The sequence below is a fragment of the Sapajus apella genome, unplaced genomic scaffold (genome assembly GCF_009761245.1).
Source record: "Sapajus apella isolate SASKATOON/1434 unplaced genomic scaffold, GSC_monkey_1.0 scaffold35, whole genome shotgun sequence".
Lineage (NCBI taxonomy): Eukaryota > Metazoa > Chordata > Mammalia > Primates > Cebidae > Sapajus > Sapajus apella.
This window is the reverse complement of record NW_022436975.1, coordinates 5038261-5062160: the sequence shown is the minus strand read 5'-3', so window position 1 is coordinate 5062160 and position 23900 is coordinate 5038261. Positions and strand designations below refer to the sequence as shown.

The 23900-nt window shown below is 36.4% G+C and overlaps 1 protein-coding gene across 5 annotated transcripts in view; it reads left to right on the top strand.

The window, feature by feature from the left end:
* RB1CC1 (RB1 inducible coiled-coil 1) overlaps positions 1–23900 on the top strand; it is a 106219-nt gene that overhangs the window by 40299 nt on the left and 42020 nt on the right. For all 5 annotated transcript variants that reach the window (XR_004274401.1, XM_032296078.1, XM_032296076.1 and 2 more), the window contains exons 6-8: positions 13010–13212; positions 15558–15987; positions 20238–20408. Coding sequence is in view for 4 of the 5 variants with exons in the window: in XM_032296078.1 (XP_032151969.1) it covers positions 13010–13212; positions 15558–15987; positions 20238–20408 (804 nt within the window). In the remaining variant the exon portion in view is untranslated. The remainder of the gene's footprint in view (positions 1–13009; positions 13213–15557; positions 15988–20237; positions 20409–23900) is intronic.

Sequence of the window (23900 nt, the reverse complement as noted above, 5' to 3'; positions counted from 1 at the left end):
TGGCCCATGAAACCACATTTTCCTCCTAGGCCTCTGGGCATGTGATGGCAGGAGCTGCGGGGGAAGGTCTCTGACGTGGCCTGGAGATGTTTTCCCCATGGTCTTGGAGATTAACATTAGGCTCCTTGCCACTTGTGCAGATTTCTGCAGCTGGCTTAAATTTATCCCCAGAAAACGGGGTTTTCTCTTCTATCACATTGTCAAGCTGCAAATTTTCTAAACTTTGATGTTCTGCTTTCCTTTTAAAACTGAATGCCTTTAACAGTACCCAAGTCACCTCTTGAATGCTTTACTGCTTGGAAATTTCTTCCACCAGATACCCTAAATCATCTTTCTCAAGTTCAAAGTTCCACCAATCTCTAGGGCAGGGGCAAAATGCCACGAGTCTCTTTGCTAAAACATAATAACAAGAGTCTCCTTTGCTCTAGTTGTCAACAAGTTCCTCATCTCCAGCTGAGACCACCTCAGCCAGGACTTTATTGTCCATATCGCTATCAGCGGCTTCTTGGGCAAAGCCATTCAACAAGTCTCTAGGAAGTTCCAAACTTTCCTACATTTTTCTGTCTTCTTCTGAGCCCTCCAAACTGTTCCAACTTCTGCATATTACCCAGTTCCAAAGTTGCTTCCACATTTTTGGGTATCTTTTCAGCAGCGCCCCACTGTAGTACCAATTTACTATGTTAGACTGTATTCATGCTGCTGATAAATACATACCCAAGACTGGGAAGAAAAAGGTTTATTGCACTTACAGTTCCACATGGTTGGAGAGGCATCAAGGCAGGAGGAAAAATGCACTTCTCACATGGCAACAGCAAGAAAAAAATGAGGAAGATGCAAAAGTGGAAACCCCTGATAAATCCATCAGATCTCATGAGACTTATTCACTGTCATGAGAACAGCACAGGACGGACAGGCCCCCATGATTCAGTTACCTCCCCCTAGGTCCCTCCCACAACATGTGGAATTCTGGGAGATAAGTTCAAGTTGAGATTTGGGTGGGGACACAGCCAAACCATATCACATTCTAAATATCATTTCCTATTAGGAAAAACAACATGTGTTCATCAAGAAATTGATTCTATATCTGGGACAGGGAGAATACAAGGTGAGCTTGAGATATCTTGTAACAGAGAGTAAGGAAGCACTCAGTGTCCAAAGAACACAAGATACTAATAAGATACTTTGTAAAAAAGTTTCTTTAGATTAAAAGAGATGTGGCAATGCAAAACCTTAGAAATAATGTAGAAGTAAACTATATATGCAATATCTAGCGGTGCAGAGCATTCTAAAGATTTCATCCAGGGCAGGATTAAGAGAGAGGAAAGAGGCCTGGCGTGGTGCCTCACACCTGTAATCCCAGCACTCTGGAAGGCCAAGGCGGGCAGATTGCAATGCCAGGTGTTTGAGACCAGCCTGACCAAAATGGTGAAATCCTGTCTCTACTAAAAATACAAAAATTATCTGGGCATGGTGGCGCATGCCTGTAATTCCAGCTACTCAGGAGGCTGAGGCAGGAGAATTGCTTGAACCTCGGAGGCAGAGGTTGCGGTGAGCCGATTAGGCCACTGCACTCCAGCCTGGGCAACAGAGCGTGACTCCATCTCAGGAAAAAAAAAAAAAAAAGGGGGGAAAGAGTAAAGGATCAAGGTGATAAAGTGAAAGCATTTGAAGAACCAGTATTCTTGAGGGGGGTGTAAGAGGGGCAGAGAAGAACTAAGAATGAATAATAACTTCATTAATTTAGCAAAAATCTAGAAAGAAAAATAATAGAAACAGCACATCAAAGTGAACACTGAAAAAGTAACAAGATTAATGCAGTCCAATCTATCAGTTGTTACTCTTAATTTCACCAATTACTTTATTAGAAGATTAATTATACGACACTGCTAAAAACACACAAAACTCACCACATTTCTATCATTCACAGGCAATACAGTTAGATTGCTAAACTGTGAAAAAGACAGGCATGGCCAACATGGTGGCTCACACCTATAATCCCAGCACTTTGGGAGGCCAAGGTGGGCAGATCACCTGAGGTCAGGAGTTCAAGACCAGCCAGGTCAACATGCTGAAACCCCATCTCTACTAAAAATACAAAACTTAGCCGGGCATGGCATCATGCACCTGTAGTCCCATCTACTCAGGTGGCTGAAGTGGGAGGATCACTTGAATGTGAGCGATGGAGGTTTCAGTGAGCCAAGATCATACCACTGCACTCCATCATGGGCAACAGAGCAAAACTCCATCTCAAAAAATTAAAAGACAAGTATGCACAGAGATAACAGATAAATGCAAACAAAGATTAAAATGGAAATAATACTTGACAAAGTGGGCTTCAGAATGTTAAACAGAACAACGTGCAATGTAATGATAAAACGTTTAATTTATGAAAACATAAGTTAAATATGTATTTGCCTATCAACACAGGCTGAATAATAAGGTAATAACTACTAGAAATTTCAGGGTAACAATAAAACAATGGATGTATATGCCAGTGTCTATGGTAGCATTATTAACCATGATCAAAAGGTGGAATCAAGCTAGATGTTTATTAGTATGTCAGTGCAATCAAAATGTGGAATATATATACAATGGAGTATTTGTCAGCCTTAAAAAGGAAGGAAATTGTGATATATGCTACAAAATGGAAGAACCTAGAGGATGTTATGCTAATTGTAATAAGCCAGTCACAAATGAACAGAACTGCATGATTCTACTTACGTAAAGCAGGAAAACTCAGAGACAAAAAGTAGGAAAGTGATTACCAGCAGCTGGGGAGCAAAGCAACTATAGAGTTACTGTTTAATAATGAGTAAAGAAGTTTAAATTTGGGATGATAAAAAATTTCTAGAGATAGTTATGGTTGCACAGTTGAATGTACTTAAAGCTACTGAAGTGTACACATAGAGATGGTTAAAATGGTAAATTTAATATATCTGTTTCATAATCAGAAAGCTCCTGTGGACTTGTATCCTGAAAATAGAGAGTATGCTCTTGGTTTTTTAGCAGATAAAATCCAGAAGAAGATCAAAAAAATAATATATTTGGAACAAAAGGTGCTTATTCTCAAAATGTAAGGATGATTCACTGTTCAGAAATTAATTCTTAAACTAATTTCATCGTCATTAATACCTTACAGAAGAAAAATACAAATAATTAATCTGTCAGTTAACATCTATTAACATAATGAATATTGTCCAGAAGAGACATTTGTAAAAATTTGACAGCTGTTTTTAATAAATAGACCTAGAGGGAGACAAAATAAATGTAAAACAGACTTGACTAAAAATATAATCAACTTTTATTTAATTTTAATTTTTGTAGATTCAGGAGTACATGTGTAAGTTTAATACATGAGCATATTGCATAATGCAGACGTTTAGGCTTCCAGTGTGCTCATTAGCCTAAATAGTGAACATTGTACCCAGTAGGTAATTTTTTATTCCTTACCTCCCTCCCTTTGAAATTCCTGGTGTCTATTGTTTTCCTTTGTATGTCTGTGTATACTTGTTGTTTGGCTTCCTCTTAAAAGTAAGAACATGGGAGTATTTTATTTTCTTTTTCTGAGTTTTTTCACATAGGATAATGACCTCTAGCTCCATTCATGTTGCTGCAAAAGACATGATTTTATTCTTTTTTAATGGCTGTGTAGTAGTCCGTGGTTTATACATATATACAACACATTTTCCTTATCCAGTCTTCTGTTGATGACACATAGGTTGATTCCATGATTTTACTGCTACAAATAGTGCTGTGATAAACATACAAGTGAGGGGTGTCTTTTTCTTAGAACGTTTTCTTTTCCTTGGATAGATAGTAGTGCAGTTGCTGGGTTGATGGGATGGTAGTTGTTTGAGAAATCTCCATATTATTTCCTGTAGAGGTTGTACTAATTTACACTCCCACCAGTGGGAATTAGTACATTCCTTTTTCTCCTCATCTTTACCAACATCTGTTGTTTTTAGACTTTACATACCTCTTCTGACTTGTATGAGATGGTATCTCATTGTGGTTCTCTGATGATCAGTGCTATTGAACATTTTTCCATATGTTTGTTGGCTGTTTGTGTGTGGGTTTTTTTTTTTTTTTTTTTTTTTTTTGGTGATACCTGGCTTTGTTGGGCTAGAGTATAGCAGTTGATTCACTGCAACTCCCCCTCCTGGGTTTAAGCGATTCTCATGCCTCAACCACCCAAGTAGCTGGGATTATAGGCGTCTGCCACCACATTCAGCTAATTTTTGTATATTTAGTAGAAGTGAGGTTTCTTCGTGTTGGCCAGGCTGGTCTTGAACTACTGACCTCAAGTGATCTGCCCACCTCGGCCTCCCAAAGTGCTAAGATTATAGGCCTAAGCCACTGTGTCTGGCGAGTACGCCTTTTGAGAAATGTCTGTTCATGTTCTTTGCCTAGTTTTTTTCTTGGTGAGTTTGAGTGCGGTGGCCCCATCAGAGCTCACTGCAGCCTTGACCTCCTGGGCTCTAGTGATCCTCCTGAGCAGCTGAGGCTATAGGCACTCTGTATCCAGCTGACTTTTGTATTTGTTGTGGAGATGGGGTTTTGCAATGTACCTCAGGCTGGTCTTGAACTCTTGGGCTCAAGTGATTCTCCTGCCTTGGCCTCCCAAAGTGCTGTGATTACATGCATGAGCCACTGCACCTGGCTTACAAACCTACCATTCTGCAACCTGTCATTCTTGTAGGTTTTCTTTTTACTCTGTTGTTTTCTTTTGCTGTGTGTAAGCTCTTTGGTTTAATTAGACCAATATCTATTTTTGTTTTGTTGCATTTGCTTTTGAGGTCTGAATTATAATTCTTTGTTTATGCCAATGTCCAGAAGAGTTTTTTTCTAGGATTTTTTATAGTTTCAAGGTTATGTTTAAGTCTTTATTCCATCTTGATTTAATTTTTGTATATGGTCAGAGTTAGGGGTCCAGCTTCATTCTTCTGCCTATGGCTAATTTTCCCAGCACCATTTAATGAATAGGGTGTCATTTCCCCATTGTATGCTTTTGTCAGCTTTGTCAAAGATTAGTTGATTATACGTCAAAGATCAGTTGATTGTACCTATGTAGCTTTATTTCTGGGTTCTCTATTCTGTTCCATTAATTTATGTGTTTGTTTTTTTACTAGTACCATGCTGTTTGGGCGACTGTAGCCTTTTAGTATAGTTTGAAGTTAGGTACTGTGATGACTCCAGCTTTGTTCTTTTTGCTTAGTAGGATTGCTTTGGCTATTAGGACCCTATTTCGGTTTCATATGATCTTTAGGTTTTATTTTTTAATTCTGTGAAAAATGACATTGATAATTTGATAGGAGTTGCATTGAGCATTGAATATGTAGATTGGGCAGCATGGTCATTTTAATGATGCTGATTCTTCTAATCCACGAGCATGGGATATTTTTTCATTTGTTTGTGCCATCTATAGTTTTGTCAGTGTTTCGCAATTCTCCTTGTAGAGAGGTCTCCTTGATTAAATGTATTCTTTGGTGTGTGTGTGTGTGTGTGTGTGTGTGTGTGTGTGTGTGTTGTAAATGGGATTGAGTTCTTGATTTAGTTCTCAACTTGAATGGTATTGGTGTATAGAAATGCTACTGATTTTTGTACAGTGGTTTTTTAATCCTGAAACTTTATTGAAGTCATCAAGTCTAGGAGTTTTGGAGGAGACATTAGTTTTCTAGGTATGTGAGACCATGTCATCAGCCAACAGAGAGCATTTGAATTCCTCTCTTCCAGTTCAGATGCATTTTCTTTCATTCTCTTGCTCTATTGCTCTGGCTGTTACTTCCAGTACTTTTTTTTTTTTTTTTTTTTTTTTTTTTTTTATGGTGGAGTCTTGTTCTGTTGCCCAGGCTGGAGTGCAGTGGTGCAATCTCGGCTCACTGCAACCTCCACCCCCTGGGTTCAAGTGATTCTCCTGTCTCAGCCTCCTGAGTAGCTGAGATTACAGGTGTGCACCACCATGTGTGGATAATTTTTGTGTTTTTAGTAGAGACAAGGTTTCGCCATGTTGGCCAGGCTGACCTCAAACTCCTGACCTCAAGTGATCCTCTTGCAAGCTATTCTCGTGACTCATGGGTGGTTTGGATTACAGATGTGCACCACCCCACCTGGCTAATTTTGTATTTTTAGTAGAGTCAGGGTTTCACCATGTCAACCAGGCTGGCCTCAAACTCCTGACCTCAAGTAATCCTCCCTCCTTGGCCTCCCAAAGAGCTGGGATTACAGGCATGAGCCACTGCAACCAGCCCCAGTACTGTATATTTAATAGAAGTGCAGTGGTGAGAGTGGGCATACTTGTCTTGTTCCAGTTGTTAGGAAGAATAGATAAGCAGCCTTTTTTTTTTTTTTTTTTTTTTTTGAGACCAAATCTTACTCTGTTGCATAGGCTGGAGTACAGTGGCGTGATCATGGCTTACTGCAGCCATTTTGGACTCCAGTGATCTTCCTGCCTCAGCTCCCGAGTGGCAAATACTACAGGTGTACACCACCATATCTGGATTATTTTTAAATTTTTTTTTGTGGAGATGGAGTGTCACCATGTTGCCCAGATTGGTCTGGAATTCCTGGCCTCAGGTGGTCTTCCCACTTTAGCCTACCGAAGTACTGAGATTACAGATGTAAGCCACAACACCAAGCCTAAGCAGCTTTTAAATTAGTGAAATGCAAGGGCCATCTTTGCATAAAACAGAAACAATGTGTTCAGTATTTTGAAGCTTTGAGGAAATAAGAAAATGAAATCAGTGAAATAAGTGGTGAAAATGATAAATGAAAAACACTTCTTTTAGGTAATGATATGGTTGCATATTTGGAAAATTAAGGGATTTTAATCAAAACCTCTTAGAGTTTTGGTAAGGTGACTGGATATGTAATAAATATATAAAAATAGAATTTCTCTGCACTGGAAATAGGAAAAATACTGTAATCTGAACAGCAGCAAAAACTTCAAAATAATATGTAAATTTTTTTTACAAAAACTTCAAGATATACTTAACAATTTGGCTATATAAAATATTCAAGAACAAAACAAATGAAAGAAATGAACATAAATGAACAAATTGTTGTTTCTTAAATGAACAAATGGCCATGAAACAAATGAGAAGACATATCTAATTTTTAATATGATCATAAGCTTATGAACTGTAGTTACAGCCATGATACTTCTTTTGGAGCTTTGGTTTTCATTTTGTTTGTATCTAAAATGATCTTTAAATTCTTATGAAAAGGTCAGTGTCCAGAAATGGCGAAGAAAGTCATGAGAAGAATGGAAGGGGTGTGGTGGAATGTATCTTTTCAGATTTATTTACTTATTTATTTACTTACTTACTTCTTATATAGAGATGGGATCTCACACTGTTGCTGAGGTTGGTCTCAAACTCCTGGCCTCAAACGATCCTTTGGTCTCAGCCTCCCTAAGTAATGGGATTACCCGCGTGAGCCACCATGCCTGGCCTCTTTTCAGATTTATAAAACACATTGAGCCACCATGCCTGGCCTCCTTTCAGATTTATAAAACATTCTAAAGCTACTATAACCAAAACAGCAATATAGGTCTAATCAATTCATTGCCTGCAGTATTAGAGGTGTTACTACTTCATGGTCCAGGATGTGGTCTCTAAAGTCAGATTTTCTGAGTTTATATCTGATTCCTTCATTTACTTGTGGTGTGACCTTTGACTCAGTTACCTTATTGGTAAAATTAAGATTAGATTTCTGTTTATTGAGATAATATACATATTGAAAAATGCACAAATCGTAATTGTACATCCATTCTTAGTGAATTTTTACAATGAAGACATAGATAAAAATAGTTTCACCCCAGAAGCCCTATTTAAGACTTTCTCCCTGTCAGTTTTCATCCTTCCTCTTCATTAATGCTAACCAGTATCTTGACTTCTAAACCATAGATTACTTTGTCTCTTTTTGAATGTAAATAAATGGAATAGTGTAGTTTTTGTTCTTTTGTGTCTAGCCTCTTTCATGCAACATGATGTTCCTGAGAATGATTCGTGCTGTTGCATGTATGGGTGGTTTGTATTCATTGCTGCATTGTATTCTATTGTACAAATATGCCACAGTTTTATTGTTTCCAGTGTTCATCTATTGTGACTAAACCTGCTGCAAATATCCTAGGACATTCTTTTGACTTGTAAACATATCAGAATACTTAACACAGTGTTAAATCTGTTTTCTCTTCTGCTTCTGCAATCTCTTCTGTACCGAAATGCCCATAGTTCTTTCAGATTTCATCTTGAAATGGACTCAGTGCTGCCTGTCTTTTTTTTTTTTTTTAACCATATATTATCTGGTAATATATGGTAAAAACAATTTATTTCTGAACTCATTAAAGATGAAATAGTTTCTTCAAGATGTCAGGAGAAGTATATTAATTACAAGTTTGAAAATCTTTGTAGGTTCAGATTTTTGAAAGATAATTTCACCCTATATTGTGTCATCTTCAAGATTTTAGCACCTGCAATTACTTAGGTACTAACCTGTAGCCAACTTCATTTCCACTTCTCTTCTACCCTATAGTGATTTAAGTTTTTGTTTTGTTTCTTGTTCATGGCATTAACTCTTTGAAATCCAGTTATTTTACTAGGCTGTGACCTGGTGTTGATTGATCTATATTTGATATTTTAGTAATATCATCTCTTAATTTTCAGATTCAAGTAGTCAGAATTTTTGAATATTGTTCTTGTCCATGTCTTCAGTTCTTTTCTTCATTGATGCCACCTTTTAGCTATCATTTTCATAGTAATTCTATTCATTTCACCTGTCTTGGTTGTTAAAGCCTGATTTAGGGCTCTCTGTGTTTCATATGTTAAAATTTTTGCTTTTCTTTGAATGAGTAGAATGATTTCTCTATAAGACAGTGTAAGAAAGGGTGTACGATAGCACTCCCTGGTGAGCAGGAAGCTGCCCTAGGTCACAGGGGATCCCTAGTTAGAAGCAGAATGTGTGTGTGTGTGTGTGTGTGTGTGTGTGTGTGTGTGTGTGTGTGTGTACACTCTGTCCTCTGTGTACCTGTGTGTGTACTTATTCTGTCATCTGTGTGTGTGTGTGTGTGTGTGTGTGTGTGTACTTATTCTGTCCTCTGTGTGTGTGTGGGTGTGGGTGTGTACTTATTCTGTCCTGTGTGTATGTACTTAATTCTGTCCTGTGTGTGTGTGTGTGTGTGTGTACTTATTCTGTCCTCTGTGTGTGTGTGTGTGTACTTATTCTGTCCTCGTGTGTGTGTGTGTGTGTGTACTTCTGTCCTCTGTGTGTGTGTGTGTGTACTTATTCTGTCCTGTGTGTGTACTTAATTCTGTCCTCTGTGTGTGTGTGTGTGTGTGTGTGTGTGTGTGTGTACTTATTCTGTCCTCTCTGTGTGTGTGTGTGTACTTACTCTGTCCTCGTGTGTGTGTGTGTGTGTGTGTGTGTACTTCTGTCCTCTGTGTGTGTGTGGACTTATTCTGTCGTGTGTGTGTGTGTGTACTTATTCTGTCCTGTGTGTGTGTGGGCTTATTCTGTCCTCTGTGTGTGTGTGTGTGTACTTTGTCCTGTGTGTGTGTGTGTGTGTGTGTGTGTGTGTGTGTGTGTGTCTGTGTTTGTGTAGACTTATTCTGTCCTTCTCCTTAGACAAAATTTAGCAGTTCTAGGGGCTTTTTCCCACAGTTTTTCCTCTGGCTTTTTTGCAAGCGTGTCGTATAAGTAGGTATTATTTCTTCTGCTACTTTCTAACTTCAGATCGGGCCCCAAGAGGTTCTTGCTGTCCACCCAAGCTTCCACAAGGAGGATTCAGTTCTCCCAGGTTTTGCTAAATGTCTGCAGTAGTGGTGTGAACCTAAAGTATCTTGAGACAGGTCACAATTCAGAAATTTTACTTTGTGAAGTTTAAGGACACACCATAGACATTGCTTTAGGAGGTCCTAACATGTGCCCAAGGTGATCAGAGTAAAGCTTGCTTTTATACATAGAAGGGAGACATGAGACGTGAATATGTGTAAGGTGCACATGGGATTGGTTCAGAAGGGCAGGATAACTCTAAGCCGGGGCTTCCAGGTCATAGGTAGATAAGAGACAAAAGGATGCATTTTTGGAGTCCTTGATCAGCCTTTCACTGAAGACATAATTTAGTCTGGTTCAATAAATCTGCATTTTTACATAAACAATAAGACAGGAAGCAGTCAATTATGCCTTTGTCTCAGGTGAGCAGAGGGATGACTTTGTGTCCCACACGTGTGAAGATTAGCTGTCAGTTTACATTGCCATGGTGAAAATCAGAAGCACTGTTTTAGGTTAAAGATCTTGAAGCCTGCAAGGAATTTCCTTATAGCAAAATTGTGAGGGAGGTATGTAGCTTTCTTATCTTCGTAGCTATCTTATTTAGGGATAAAATGGGAGGCAGGTTTGCCTCACATAGTTCCCAACTTGTCTTTTCCCTTAGCTTCGTGATTTTGGGGTCCTGAGATTTCTTATTCTTTCACAGTGGGTGCCCTTTTTATTTGACCCAAGTTGATCCAGTTTTCATACTCTTCACAGGTTTGCTGCATATGTTCTATGTGTGGGGATGGTAGTTGTTTCCTGGTTTCATCAAGATGGCATCTCATTTCCCTTTGGTTTTTGGTTAGTTTCCGGAAGGAGAAGCAGGCAAAGACATCTTTATTATCTTACAATTGAAACTATTAGCCCTTTCTTTTATACATATAGAATTAAGAACAGGTGAAGTTAAGTAATTTCTTCAAGGCCAGATAGCCAGGGAGAATGAAGAAGAACCTCTTTTCTCCAAGGCCAGTGCTCTTTACATTCATATCACAAAGCAAACTTTCATGTTTTACCTATAAAGATATTTCTTTTCACCTGTTTGTTCATTAACGATACTATCTTCTAAAACAGAATGATCATAATGATTTTTACATGCTTATCTGCAAAATAGATAGAAAAAATACTTCCTTTTTCATTCCGTCCCCCACTCCGTCTTAATGATGATGGAACATTTGTTTTGCATTTTCCTAATCTTTGATATATACACAAAGTGCATTTTTATCCCATACCTCTATTATTTATTGTTTCACATTTCTAACCGACCTCAGCCTCCCCAGATAAATGAAAGCATACTGTAGTTTTTTTTTTTTTTTTTAGGTGGAGTTTCCCTCTTGTTGACCAGGCTCACTTAAACTTCCACCTCCTGGGTTCAAGTGATTCTCCTGCATAAGCTCCCCAGTAGCTGGGATTACAGGTGCCCATCCCCATGCCTGGCTAATTTTTGTATTTTTAATAGAGACAAGTTTTTACCATGTTGGCCCCGCTGGTCTCTAACTTCTGACCTCAGGTGATCCACCTGCCTTGGCCTCCCAAAGTGCTGGGATTACAGGGCTGAGCTACGGTACCCAGCCTATGCTATACATTTTATTCCTTTTTCATTGTTGCAAGGTACTCCCATTTTTTAAATAACGTAAGTTTATTTTCCTTTTATTTTTCTATTAAGTAGTGCTACAGTTCAACTTACTATTTTACATTTATAAATTTTAACAATTCAAAAACTCAAAATATTTGAATATTTTAATTTTTTATATCTTCCATCTTTTGTATGTTTAAGAATCTTCCTAAATTTTCTGCATGTACTGCAAGAAACTCTTTAATGTACCCAACAACTCTTTTATTCATCAGTTCAGGGGTGTCACCTCCCTTTTATCCATTTTTAAGAATATGAAAACATTTTTTCTTTCTGTTACTTCATAATTCCAGCATTTTTTCCCCACTCTATTTTAGTGGCAGCATGATTGATTTTTAGTGAAATGGCACATAATTATTACTGACATCCCCACCCCATAAAGACCATGTACTTCGTATTTACTTTGCTAACTGAATAACTGTTGATGTATTTACGGTAGCCTTTTTACACATTGTCTGGACAACTTAAAAATAATCATTTTATATCCATTCTTTCAGATTCCTTCCCATTCCACCTTGTAACATTTTTCATATTACCAGTCTTCTTAAAGCATCTATTTGATTACATTCTTTATGTTAAAAGAGTTCTTCAGCAGGTTTTTTCTGAGTAAAGTTCAACTCCTTCCTTACCTTAGTGTTTTCTGGGTCTTTGATCATCTGGCCCTCTTTCTGTCTCTTTTTCCTCCAGACCATTTGTTCTTAACCAGTAGTACTTTATATTTCTGGTCTTTGCCACATCATCATGTTCCACTCTTTTAAAGTACTTCTTTCCCTGTCTTTGTCCATATTATTTTCACACCCTGATACTTAAGTTAAATGCCTTCAGAAAGCTTTGACTTCTCATTTCCTGTCTCTTTTGTGATTTTTATATTTGTCTCATAGCAGTTAACAAAGGTAGAATAATCTCTATTTTCTGGCCAACTAAAATCTTTCGTAACAGTGGACTTATTTGTGTATCTCCATATATAAAGCAATCTATAATGCTGTCTTGTAATTTATCTGTAATAAATATTTTTATCCTTCATTCTTTGGAACTGAACGTCACATGTCTATTTTCTGAAGGTATTTTTACTGTTTAAGTAAATATTTTCTAGAATCCTATTTAGGTTTACTAAATGTGTTACAGTTATACTAATCTAGAAGTAGATGATGTATTTTAGATTTTGCCTTTACCTAAAACTGTTTTTAACATGTATGTCTTGAGATAGTACCAGAGGACAGTGACATTTGTGATGACATGTTGATCATTAATCAAATAATTGAAAGCCCTACTCCTTTGTTTTTCAGATGTAGCATCTTATGTATTCTTCTTTTGACTTTCTTTTAGGATACCTGCTCAGAAACACCTCACTTCTGTTATAGGTTATAACACCTCTCTTATGTTAAACATCTCACTTATGTTTAGACTCTCTTTTACAGAGACGAACAGAGATAAACTAAAACAGTCCTTTGAAACACTTTGTTAAATGTGCTTTAGAACTCATTCACACATACATGTTTGTAAACATATGCAAACTTCTGCAAACAAACCATTGCCTTCTTTTACTTTCTTTTGTATTCTTTTTCAATATAGGAAATGTATGAAGTTGCCAAGAAACTTTGTTCTTTTTGTGAAGGTCTTGTACATGATGAACACCTTCAACACCAAGGCTGGGCTGCAATCATGGCCAACCTGGAGGACTGTTCAAATTCATACCAAAAGCTACTTTTCAAGTTTGAAAGTATTTATTCAAATTATCTGCAGTCCATAGAAGACATCAAGTTAAAACTTACTCAGTATGTTTGCCATTAAAATGGATAATATTTGTTTAAAATACCTTTGAAATTTATCGGTAGTTTTAGTCAATGCATATTTGTTTCTTGTAGGCCATATATTTATTATAACTGAGATTTATTCTTTTAGCATTTTCTGATAGTGCTTTATAGGTTGTAGTTTTTAATTTAAAAATGATAATCAGGCTGGGTGTGACGACTCACACCTGTAATCCCAGCACTTTGGGAGACTGAGGCGGGCGGATCACTCTGAGGTCAGGAATTTGAGACCAGCCTGGCCAACATGGTGAAACCCTTTCTCTACTAAAAATTCAAAAATTAGCTGGATGTGGTGGTGGGCTCCTGTAATCTCAGCTACTAGGGATGCTGAGTCAGGAGAATAGCTTGAACTGCAGAGGCAGAGGTTGCAGATCACTCCATTGTACTCTAACCTGGGACAGAGCTGAGACACTGTCTCAAAAAAAAAAATAAAAGAAAGAAAAAGATAATTCTGTTTACCATGTATCTTGTGAGTCTCCCATAGTTCTTTCTCTTGGGTTGTTTTACTTATGAATAAGACCCAAAACACTTTTGAAGTCATTTATAAAACCAGTAATCTTTTTTTGTATCTTGACCAGTAAACAAAAGGCAAGATGTTAACATCAAACAGAAATAGATACATTATCAAACACGGGACAATGGAGGAAACTTTCTTTGTAAATATTGCCATCCTGCATGGAGGTGGAAACAAAAGCCCTTGCGTTTTCGCTCATTAAGATGGCAAGTTTTAGTTCTTTGCATAGAAATACATTTAATACATATTGATTGTTTTTAAAAAAGGGATATTGTTAATGTGAAAATAAAACTAATTCAGCATGAAAATAACCCTTAGCGTGTGTGTGTGTGTGTGTGTGTGTGTGTGTGTGTGTGTGTGGTGTGGTGTGGTGTGTGTGTGTGTATGCTTGTTTTTTTGTTGTTGTTTTTTTTTTGGTTTTTTTTGAGACGGAGTTTCGCTCTTGTTACCCAGGCTGGAGTGCAGTGGCATGATCTCAGCTCACCGCAACCTCCGCCTCCTGGGTTCAAGCAATTCTCCTGCCTCAGCCTCCCGAGTAGCTGGGACTACAGGCGCGCGCCACCATGCCCAGCTAATTTTTGTATTTTTAGTAGAGACGGGGTTTCACCATATTGACCAGGAAGATCTCGATCACTTGACCTTGTGATCCACCCGCCTCGGCCTCCCAAAGTGCTGGGATTATAGGTGTGAGCCACCGCGCCCGGCTGATTTCTTTTTCTTGTCTTTTTTTTTTTTTTTTTAAAATTCAGGTAACCTTTTAAATTCGTGTGTATCTGTTTTGTGGTATGAATATTAGATATATTTTGGCCTTAAGTTGAAAATGAAAGAAATCTTGGGAGGAAAGAGAAGGATTCATTAAGACTAGAAAGATCTTTTTAAAGTTTAAATGAGAACCTTTTCAAGTAACTTTTCTGAAGGATTCTATTAGCTATGTCAATTTAAACTAGGGACGTATCTTATATTGCATATGATTTTATAGAAGTTAAATCACCAAGATTTCTTATTTTCCCCATGCTTTTGACAACATAAACCTATTTTCAGGGTGTTATAAGAATTAGCCTTATCTTTATTAGGATTGTTATTTTTATCCTTTGCTTTCAATACATCAAATATATTTGATTTACATAAAGCCATAAGGTTGTATTCTAAGATACTGCTAAGGTGAATCTTTCTGTAAATTCAAATTTGTTATACCTTTAAGGTTTTATAAAAGCCTAGTATTTACTTGTTTAGTATAGCTAGCTTTACTTAAGAGTGATTTTTTTTCTTTTCTTTTTTTCTTTTTTGTTTTTTGTTTTGAGACGGAACCTTGCTCTGTGGCCCAGGCTGTAGTGAAGTGGCACCATCTCAGCTCACTGCAGTCTCCACCTCCCAGGTTCAAGCGATTCTTGTGCCTCAGCCTTCTAAGCAGCTGGGATTGCAGGCATCTGCCACCATGCCCGGCTAATTTTTGTAAGTTTAGTAGAGACAGGGCTTCGCCATCTTGGCCAGGCTGGTCTCAAACTCCTGATCTCAAATGATTTGCCGCTCTTGACCTCCCAAAGTGCTGGCATTACAGGTGTGAGCCACCGCACCCTACCCTAGAGTGATATTTCAGTATGTTCATCATACCCTCTCTCTACTAAAGTGGACTTCTTTTAGTGAATAGCTAGCTGATAAACTAATTTATGTATGTATAATATAATGGAGAATTGGTGAGATTTGTGTACGTAATAATACGTGTTTTCATTCAAGCATGCTAATTCTTAACTAGAGCAGTCTCATAGTTTTACTGACAGATCTTTTGTGTTTTAAGTTTAGGAACTGCAGTTTCAGTAATGGCCAAGATTCCACTGTTGGAGTGCCTAACCAGACATAGTTACAGAGAATGTTTGGGAAGAATGGATTCTTTACCTGAACATGAAGCCTCAGAAAAAGCTGAGATGAAAAGATCCACTGAACTGGTGCTCTCTCCTGATATGCCTAGAACAACTAACCAATCCTTGTTAACCTCATTTCCCAAGTCAGTGGAACATGTGTCCCCAGATACCACAGATGCTGAAAGTGGCAAAGAAATTAGGGAATCTTGTCAAAGTACTGTTCATCAGCAAGGTGAAACTTCGATAGATACTAAAGATGGTGATCTGCCCTTTTTTAATGTTTCTTTGTTAGACTGGATAAATGTTCAAGATAGACCTAATGATGTGGAATCTTTGGTCAGGAAGTGCTTTGATTCTATGAGCAGGGTAAGTTACGTTAATTTAGTATTTCTTATGTCATTTAACTACATTACATTATTTATCCTAAATATTTTATGTACTGAGAGAATGGATATTACCCTTTAGTAGAAATAAATGAGCCGTGGATTGAAACTTTTTAACATAGGTTGAATCAAATTATTTAACTCTTAACTTTATTTATGAATTGATTGTAAATTTGTGAAGATTACTTGAGATTATATAGGAAGAATTTCCAGTGCAATAACAATAATTAGGTACAGTAAACTACACAGGTCTTGATTGAGTTGTTTATGCAAGGAATAACCACCAAACAAATGAAGACATTGAAAATTTTATTACCCAGAAAGCCCCCTTGTGCCTCTTTCCAGTCACCATTTCCTTAGAGGCAACTTCTTTCTGAGTTTTAAATATTGCATCTGTCGGAGCTGTTTAAATTCAAAACTTAGACACTGTGTTTTTAGTTTTATTTTGTAAGTATAGTGAGCTTGTATTTTGGATTAAGGTCTTCTCCAGCATACTTGAAAATAGAAGTTAGCTATAGTGTTATTATTAAGTGATCACTTTTTTCTTTTTAGAGGTTAATGCTACTTTTAATAGGGCATATCAACAATATCTGAAGTCTTTGTGATATTTTATATGGCGTTACATTACAAAAGCAAAATACAAACTTGTATTTGTTTATTCTTGTGTGTTAAAAAATCAACTAACCTGACTTTAAAATAGTGCCTATAATGTAGTACTCACTAATTGCATTATACCCATTAGATTTAAATAATATACATTACTGGCTCTATTAGGAAGAATAGCTATTGGATGCTGGGCTTAATACCGAGGTGCTGGGATGATATGTGCAGCAAACCACCATGGCACACATTTACCTATGTAACAAGACAGCACATCTTGCATGTATACCCCAGAATTTAAAATAAATGTTTGAAATCAAAAAATATATATTATTTGCTCTAAAGCAGTGAAAATCCATTTTGAAAAATTTTATTTGTATGTTTTTATTTATATGTTACAAAGTATATGATCTGTAAATGTGATATATTGCATAATAATTGGCACTTTGCCATGATGTTTTTATTAGAGCAATATTTTTCTCCTCTCAGGAATACTATACTTTTCTTGGTAACACTAGTGGTATTTCTGAAGATGAACCGAGCATGAGATTTCTCTCTGATTGGAGATGCTTTGTCCAAAACAACTAACTTACTTGATATCTGATCACAGTAGTGCTGTTTGCCAGTGAAGTAATAACAACATGTACTAAGATTTTTTTTTTTCCATAAAAGGAAATTCGGTTTAAATCTCTCATTTTTGTAGATTAATTCCACTTGTAACAGTATTTGTGTCATAATATTTTCAACTGCCAAATTAAAAAGTCTTTCTCGGAAAATTAGTCAAGACATAAGTATTTTGGAAAGTAGGATTTTGAATCACAGGGTCTCAAATCTGGGCATTGCCATTCATTTATTACCTCTGGCATCCATAATAAGTCACTTAACATGGGATAACTAGTTTTATATTTTTGTGAATTAAGAGATACTTGTTTTGTAAATTATTGGTTTTTTCCCCCATTTTATCAGAAAAATTTTAGAATTGTTGCTGCATTTTTGTAGACTCACATTTTTAGATTTAAGTGTATTCTTGCTAAAATGACTCTTTTTTTTTTTTTTTGAGACGGAGTTTCACTCTGTTGCCCAGGCTAGAGTGCGGTGGCACAATCTCGGCTCACTGCAACTTCTGTCACCTGGGTAACTGGGATTACAGGCACCCAACACCACACCCAGCAATTTTTGTGGTTTTTAGTAGAGACAGGGTTTCGCCATGTTGGCCAGGCTGGTCTTGAACTCCTGACCTCAAGTGATCTGCCTGCCTCCTCCTCCCAAAGAGCTGGAATTACAGGTGTGAGCCACTGTGCCCAGCCTTAAGATAACTCTTGAATGTTTTATTTCAGATTATACCACAAAAGGCAAACTGATTTTGTGTTTCTGACGATTAATAATTAGAAGCGTCCCACTGACTGCCAATTATTGAAAATTGGCTAAACAATTGCTAATGACATTCTGTGGTTTAAATATGTTTAATCTAAAACATTTCTTCAAAGGTTTTTATTAGCTGTGGATAAATGGAATAAAATGTTAAGTGCAGTGAGATTTTAGGAAGTCCGTTGGGAACAATGATTTAAGCCTGTAATCCCAGCACTTTGGGAGGCCACGGTAAGAGTATTGCCTGAGCCCAGAGAGTTTGAGACCAGGCTGAGTAACAAGCCGAGACCCATCTCTACAAAAAATTGTTTTAAAAATTAGCTGATTGTGGTGGCATGTGCCTGTAGTCCCAACAGTTTGAGAGGCTGAGGCTGTAGGATCGCTTGAGCCTGTAGTGAGCTGTGATCATGCCACTGCATTCCATGTTGGACAACAGAGCCAGAACCTGGCCCCCCAAAAAAAATTTTTAAAGGAAGTTATGTAAACTAGTGAATCATAAAATACTCTCCTATGTTTGTCAGTGCACTTTCACTTTCAATGAATTATTAAATTGAGAAACATTGTATTCAGGAACCTGTGTTTTTGGTTTGTTTTGTCTTTAAGTTGTTGCTATGTTAAGTTTATGTGTAATTTTAGTTTTGCCAGGTTGAACATTTGAACCAATTTTTGTCATCTTTTTCATCTTTATCATTCTAATAATTTATAACCAGGCTTTGATTTGCATAGTACTCTGGGGTAGAAATATATACACATTGGACTCAGTTAACCACAAAATTGAGAAAAGCAAGAAAATGTTTACAAATGTACAAGTTTCAGTTGAGACAACATTGTGCAAAACTAGTGCTGCCTATTCTGAAATAGTGTTTCTCGTTGATTTTTTTGGTGGTGTTAGAAATGCAGCCTCTTATTTGACTACACTGGATTCTTGTTAATAACAATAAAATAGTTCAGTTTTAATTGCTTTTGTATGTTCTCTGTGTACAAGACTGTGCATTAATCAGGTTTTTTTTGACTGTAGAGATTAGAGAAGGCAGCATGAAGGAGGTAGTATTTGACTAGGATCTTTAAATAGAGGGTAGAGATTGTCTTAAACAGTTAGTATAAGAAATGTGAACAAAGATCAGAGGTAGAAAAACGCAGTTTATCTTGAAAAATGATAGACATTTCAGCTTGAGAAGATGAGAGGCCTGAAAGATTTTCTCTGATACCAGATCAATGAAGCCTTTATTGTATTCTTCATTTGTTGGATATTATTTGTAGGCAGAAGAAAGTTTTGTGGGGAGTTTTATTAGGAACAAGCATAGGAAGTCAGCAATAGAAGGTGTCATGGTTGAAACCGACATATATATATTAATAAACAGTCATAAACAGTTTGAGAATTTGTGAGACTGATTGGTGATTGAAGTAGGCTTGGGACTTATCTCCAGAAAAATTATATTTAATGCTGACATCATATTGAGAGCAGTAAAAATGGACTAAGGGCAAAGTCCTTCTGAATAATCTATTTTAAGAAAATTAGACAGAGAAAAGGGAGCCGGAAGAGGATGCTATGGAGGAACCAGTAGAAGTAACTTCCCAGAGCCTGTAGGGTTGGGAAAAGATTATCTGCCATGGTAACTATTAAAGAACCTCAAGTGAAGCAAGGTTATGGGTAGTTTTAGGACTGTTTTTATGCAAAATACAGACAGAAAGGCAGCCAAGTAAAATATTTAAGGGACCGGGAGCATTATTGGAAAATTTTATGAATTCCGTGAGTTTCAGCAAATGTGTAGACTTAAAGCCAGGAGCAGGAGAGATGGAAGAGTGAGAAAGCATAATTGAGCAAGCAGATTCACTGAAAAGAGACTGAGACTAAAAAACTTTTTATTGTCTGTTTCCTGAAGGGAGATAAGTTTGCCAAAGAAGTTTATATGTTTTAAAGAGTAGTTGCATTGATAAGAGAATTAATGATATTAAGCTTACCTTGAGAATACCTTTTTCTGAAAGATATTGAGAAGTGATTTAATTGTAGCACTGATTGAAATGTGTGCTTCCTGAAACTGTATTCCTAATTACGTATTCTAGTGTAAATTCAGTATTGTCTAGGATGATAATTATCCTGTTATTGACCTTCTTATGAAAGTATAACTTAGAGTTCCCATGCTTTTCCTATTCTATATCTTTTATCACTTGCTTTCTCTCTAAAGCTGTATGTCATAATTGCATGAAAGATATTTTAAACTATTTGCTGAAAATTGTATTTATATGTGATTCCCTGTCATTTAGCTTGATCCAAGGATTATTCGACCGTTTATAGCAGAATGCCGTCAGACCATTGCCAAACTTGATAATCAGAATATGAAAGCCATTAAAGGACTTGAAGATCGGCTCTATGCCCTGGACCAGATGATTGCTAGCTGCAGCCGACTGGTGAATGAACAGAAAGAGCTCGCTCAGGTACCTATTTTAGACTTTTCTCAGGTAAAGGAATTTGTGGTTTTTCTGTACACACATTTCATGTGCAATATCAATTTGGTGTGCACCGTCTCTTCACTTTATCCTTGAATATTGTTAATGTGTTAATATTGTTTGCATGTAATAAAGCAGAAAGGCATGTTGTTGTTAGTTTGATAAAGTGAGCGCAGGCTCCTATAGATAAACCATGAAACTGCTGTTTGAAGCTGGGGGGAGAAATCAACATTTTTTGATACATTAGAAACATGATCATCTCATTTATTGTGCTAAAGATTTCAGTGCTTTCTACTACCCTCCCAATAGGACAAAGAATGAAATTTTTTAAGAATAGAAAGAAAATGCGAAATCTTGAAGAAGTTACTAATACTTTTAATAGTAATACCTAGGTTTTAGGTGTGATTTAATGCCGTGTTCCTAGAACTGTTTAAAAAGCTGATATTAAACCAAGGGAAGGTGATAGAATGGCTAAGTAAGCATGGTAAACTTGAATGTTTCTCAGCAAACCAGTGCCTCTCTTTAATTCATGATTGCTTGTCCTCCACCCACCATGGCAAGCATTGTGGCAAAACCACCCATAACTGAACAGTTGAATGTCATAATCAGTTCTGACACCCGGTTTTCTAGTTTAATTTTCCTCTGCCAATATTTTTTCTCTAATTGTGTTCTTTCATTGGAACATATGAATAATTGCATACCCCATATTAAGTTTTTTCCCTTTTTTTTTTTGTTTAAGGTAAAACACAAAACATGATGTTATAGTCGAGGATGATATAAATTAGAATGCCCTTCAGTATTTCCTTTTGGTGATAAGTTCAATTTTGTCTTTTGAAAATCTCTTTAAATCACTTGATTTCTGGAGGATATTTTTACTTGGTTCTTACAAAATTCTAGGTCGTTAGCATTTTACTTGTGGTCTTTTCTTTGCATTTTGTTTGGTTTTTAGCGATTTTAGTATAAGGTGCCAAGACATGGCATTCTTGGTATTTATCCTACTTCGGGCTTGTAGTGCTTCTTCAATCTGTGGCTTAATGACTTACACTATTTGGGAAAATTCTGAGTCAATTTCTCTTCAGATCTTCCTTTTTACTCACTTGCTTTTTCTTTTCCAGTTACATGTGCTATACTTTTCACCATATCCGTTTCATTTACACTTGTTTCCTGTATTTTTCATCTTTTTATCTGTGCTTCATTTTAGATATTTACTTTTAACCTACATTTTAACTATTTCTCTTTTTTATTGACTAGCTGTAGCTAACCATATGCTCACTTCTTATTTTTGTTCATTTTTCAGCTCTACAATTTCAGTTTGGTTCTTTTGTTTATATAGTTTCAAATTTTCTACCCAAATATTTAGTCTTAGCCATTCATCATCTCTTTGAACACGTTAGCACATAGCAATTTAAAAATCTTTATCTGTTCATTCTATTGCCTGTGTGTCTGTTTATATTTGGTGATGTTTTTTATAATTCTCACTCTTGTGGTCTTGCCTTTTCATGTACCTGATTTTTTTTTTAATATATATAAAAAGAAATATTATGAGGCCCAGGATAACGTTTTCTTCTACGGAGAATTTATGTTTGGTTTTGGTATGTGCTTCGGGCAGTTACGATCTTAAATTAATTTAGTTCACTTTCAGAGATTTGGATGATTGGAAGTTGGTATTCTAGTTCTTGGGATGGCCATTCTACTTTCAGTTTACTCTTAATCATAGAATATAGCTTTTAGCGATCTGAAAACAAGCAACGTCTGTTCCATTGTACCTTCCTTTGTTTGGCTCTGGTCTTCAGTTTTTAATTTTCTAGCCCTTCAGGGAACTGAGGACTGCTGACTATTTATTTTTAACTTTGGACTCCTCTTTAACAATCGGCAGAATTTCTTAGGGCAAAGCATTCCTAATCACCTAACCCTCTCTCTTGGTTTCCTTATCCTCTTGGATCCTAGCCCTCTAACTGTACCTGGCTTCCTCACTGCCTTCCTAGATCTCCCACCCCTAAAGCCACAGGGAGCTTCGTTGACCTTGCTAGATACTATTACTAGAGACAGAACTCTGCATTCCTGATTTGCTTCTTCTGCAGTGTTGTTTTTTAACTTCCATAGAATGAGTCAAACAAAATGTATTTATCCGTACTTATTTTTATGATTAGTTTCAGTTTTTCCATGTTAGAAATATTGATTGAATATCCCAATACACCCATTTTTACATGTATTAGTTCTAGTATTTCTTTTGGCACAATCTCCATTAATGAGATTGTTGAATTAAGGTGTTTGTTCATTTTAAATATTAATTAGTAATGTTTTAAGCCCTGCTAAGAAGGCAATATCAGTCAATACTTCCAGTGAGTAAGGAGAAGAGTAATTTCTCTGTTATCAGTGTGTGTATGTACTTTGCCATGTATGTACTCTGAATTGCCATTTGCCACATTTTCATGTTTTTGTTAGAGTTGATTATATATTGTCTGGATAATTCTTTGTCTATTATAGATCATACAGATATTGTCTCTCTAATTATAATTTAGACAGATTATAAAACAAAATCTTTAAATTTTGATGCAGTCAAATTCGTCTTTTTTAATATTTAATTTTATGAACCCATCAATCTATAAAATCCTCTAGATTTTTTTGTAGCTATTTCACAGATCGAATAAACCAGGACTTTCAATACTCTTATCTGAGACCTTCCATATTTCTCTCTCTACTTTTTCTTTGCTCCCCTTAATCTTTTGATATTTAAAAATATTGCTGTTATTCCTCCTGCTTTATATTACCTGAAATCTTCTGCAGTCAGGCAGATAAATTGGATGATTTTATATTTGATAGTAATATGAAAAGATCCTTATTGCTGATATTGTCCTCAGGTCTACTTGGGTTCAGCAAATGGAGTTTTGTCATACAAGGAAAAGTCTTTTTCTGGGAATATGGTTGTGGTGATAATATTAGTTATTTTCTCAAAATGGAAGAATGCATTATTTGTGTATTTGAACTTTTGTTGTTTGCTTTCTAAATCTGACTATTTCACCTCCCTGAATCCAAACTGAAGTAAAATTCAGTGAAAGTTTCTTAAGCTGTCCCCATGGAAATTATAAAATTAATTTTTGTTGTCTTGTGCTCATAGAGCAGCCTGTTTCAACATCTTCATTCACCCTAATTTAATTGTAGCATTTTGCTGTTGTGTTAAACTATGGTAGCTCATGGAATATAACTCTTAGAACACCACATGAATATTAGAGATAATACTCTTATTTTTAGAAAATATCTTTTCTTTGATTTTGACACCTGAGTGGTATACTCTTTTTAAACATTTGAAGGGAATTAAATATTTAAGTTCTCCAATGGATATTTTTTGATATTCCTAAGTACTCCTAATGACTGTGTTTAGAAGTCATCTACATTGCCTGGTTGTATGTTGGGAGAACAATTGTAAGACAGAAATGTAGGCCCCAAGGTAGACAGTTTTCAACTGAGTGTGTCGGAGTA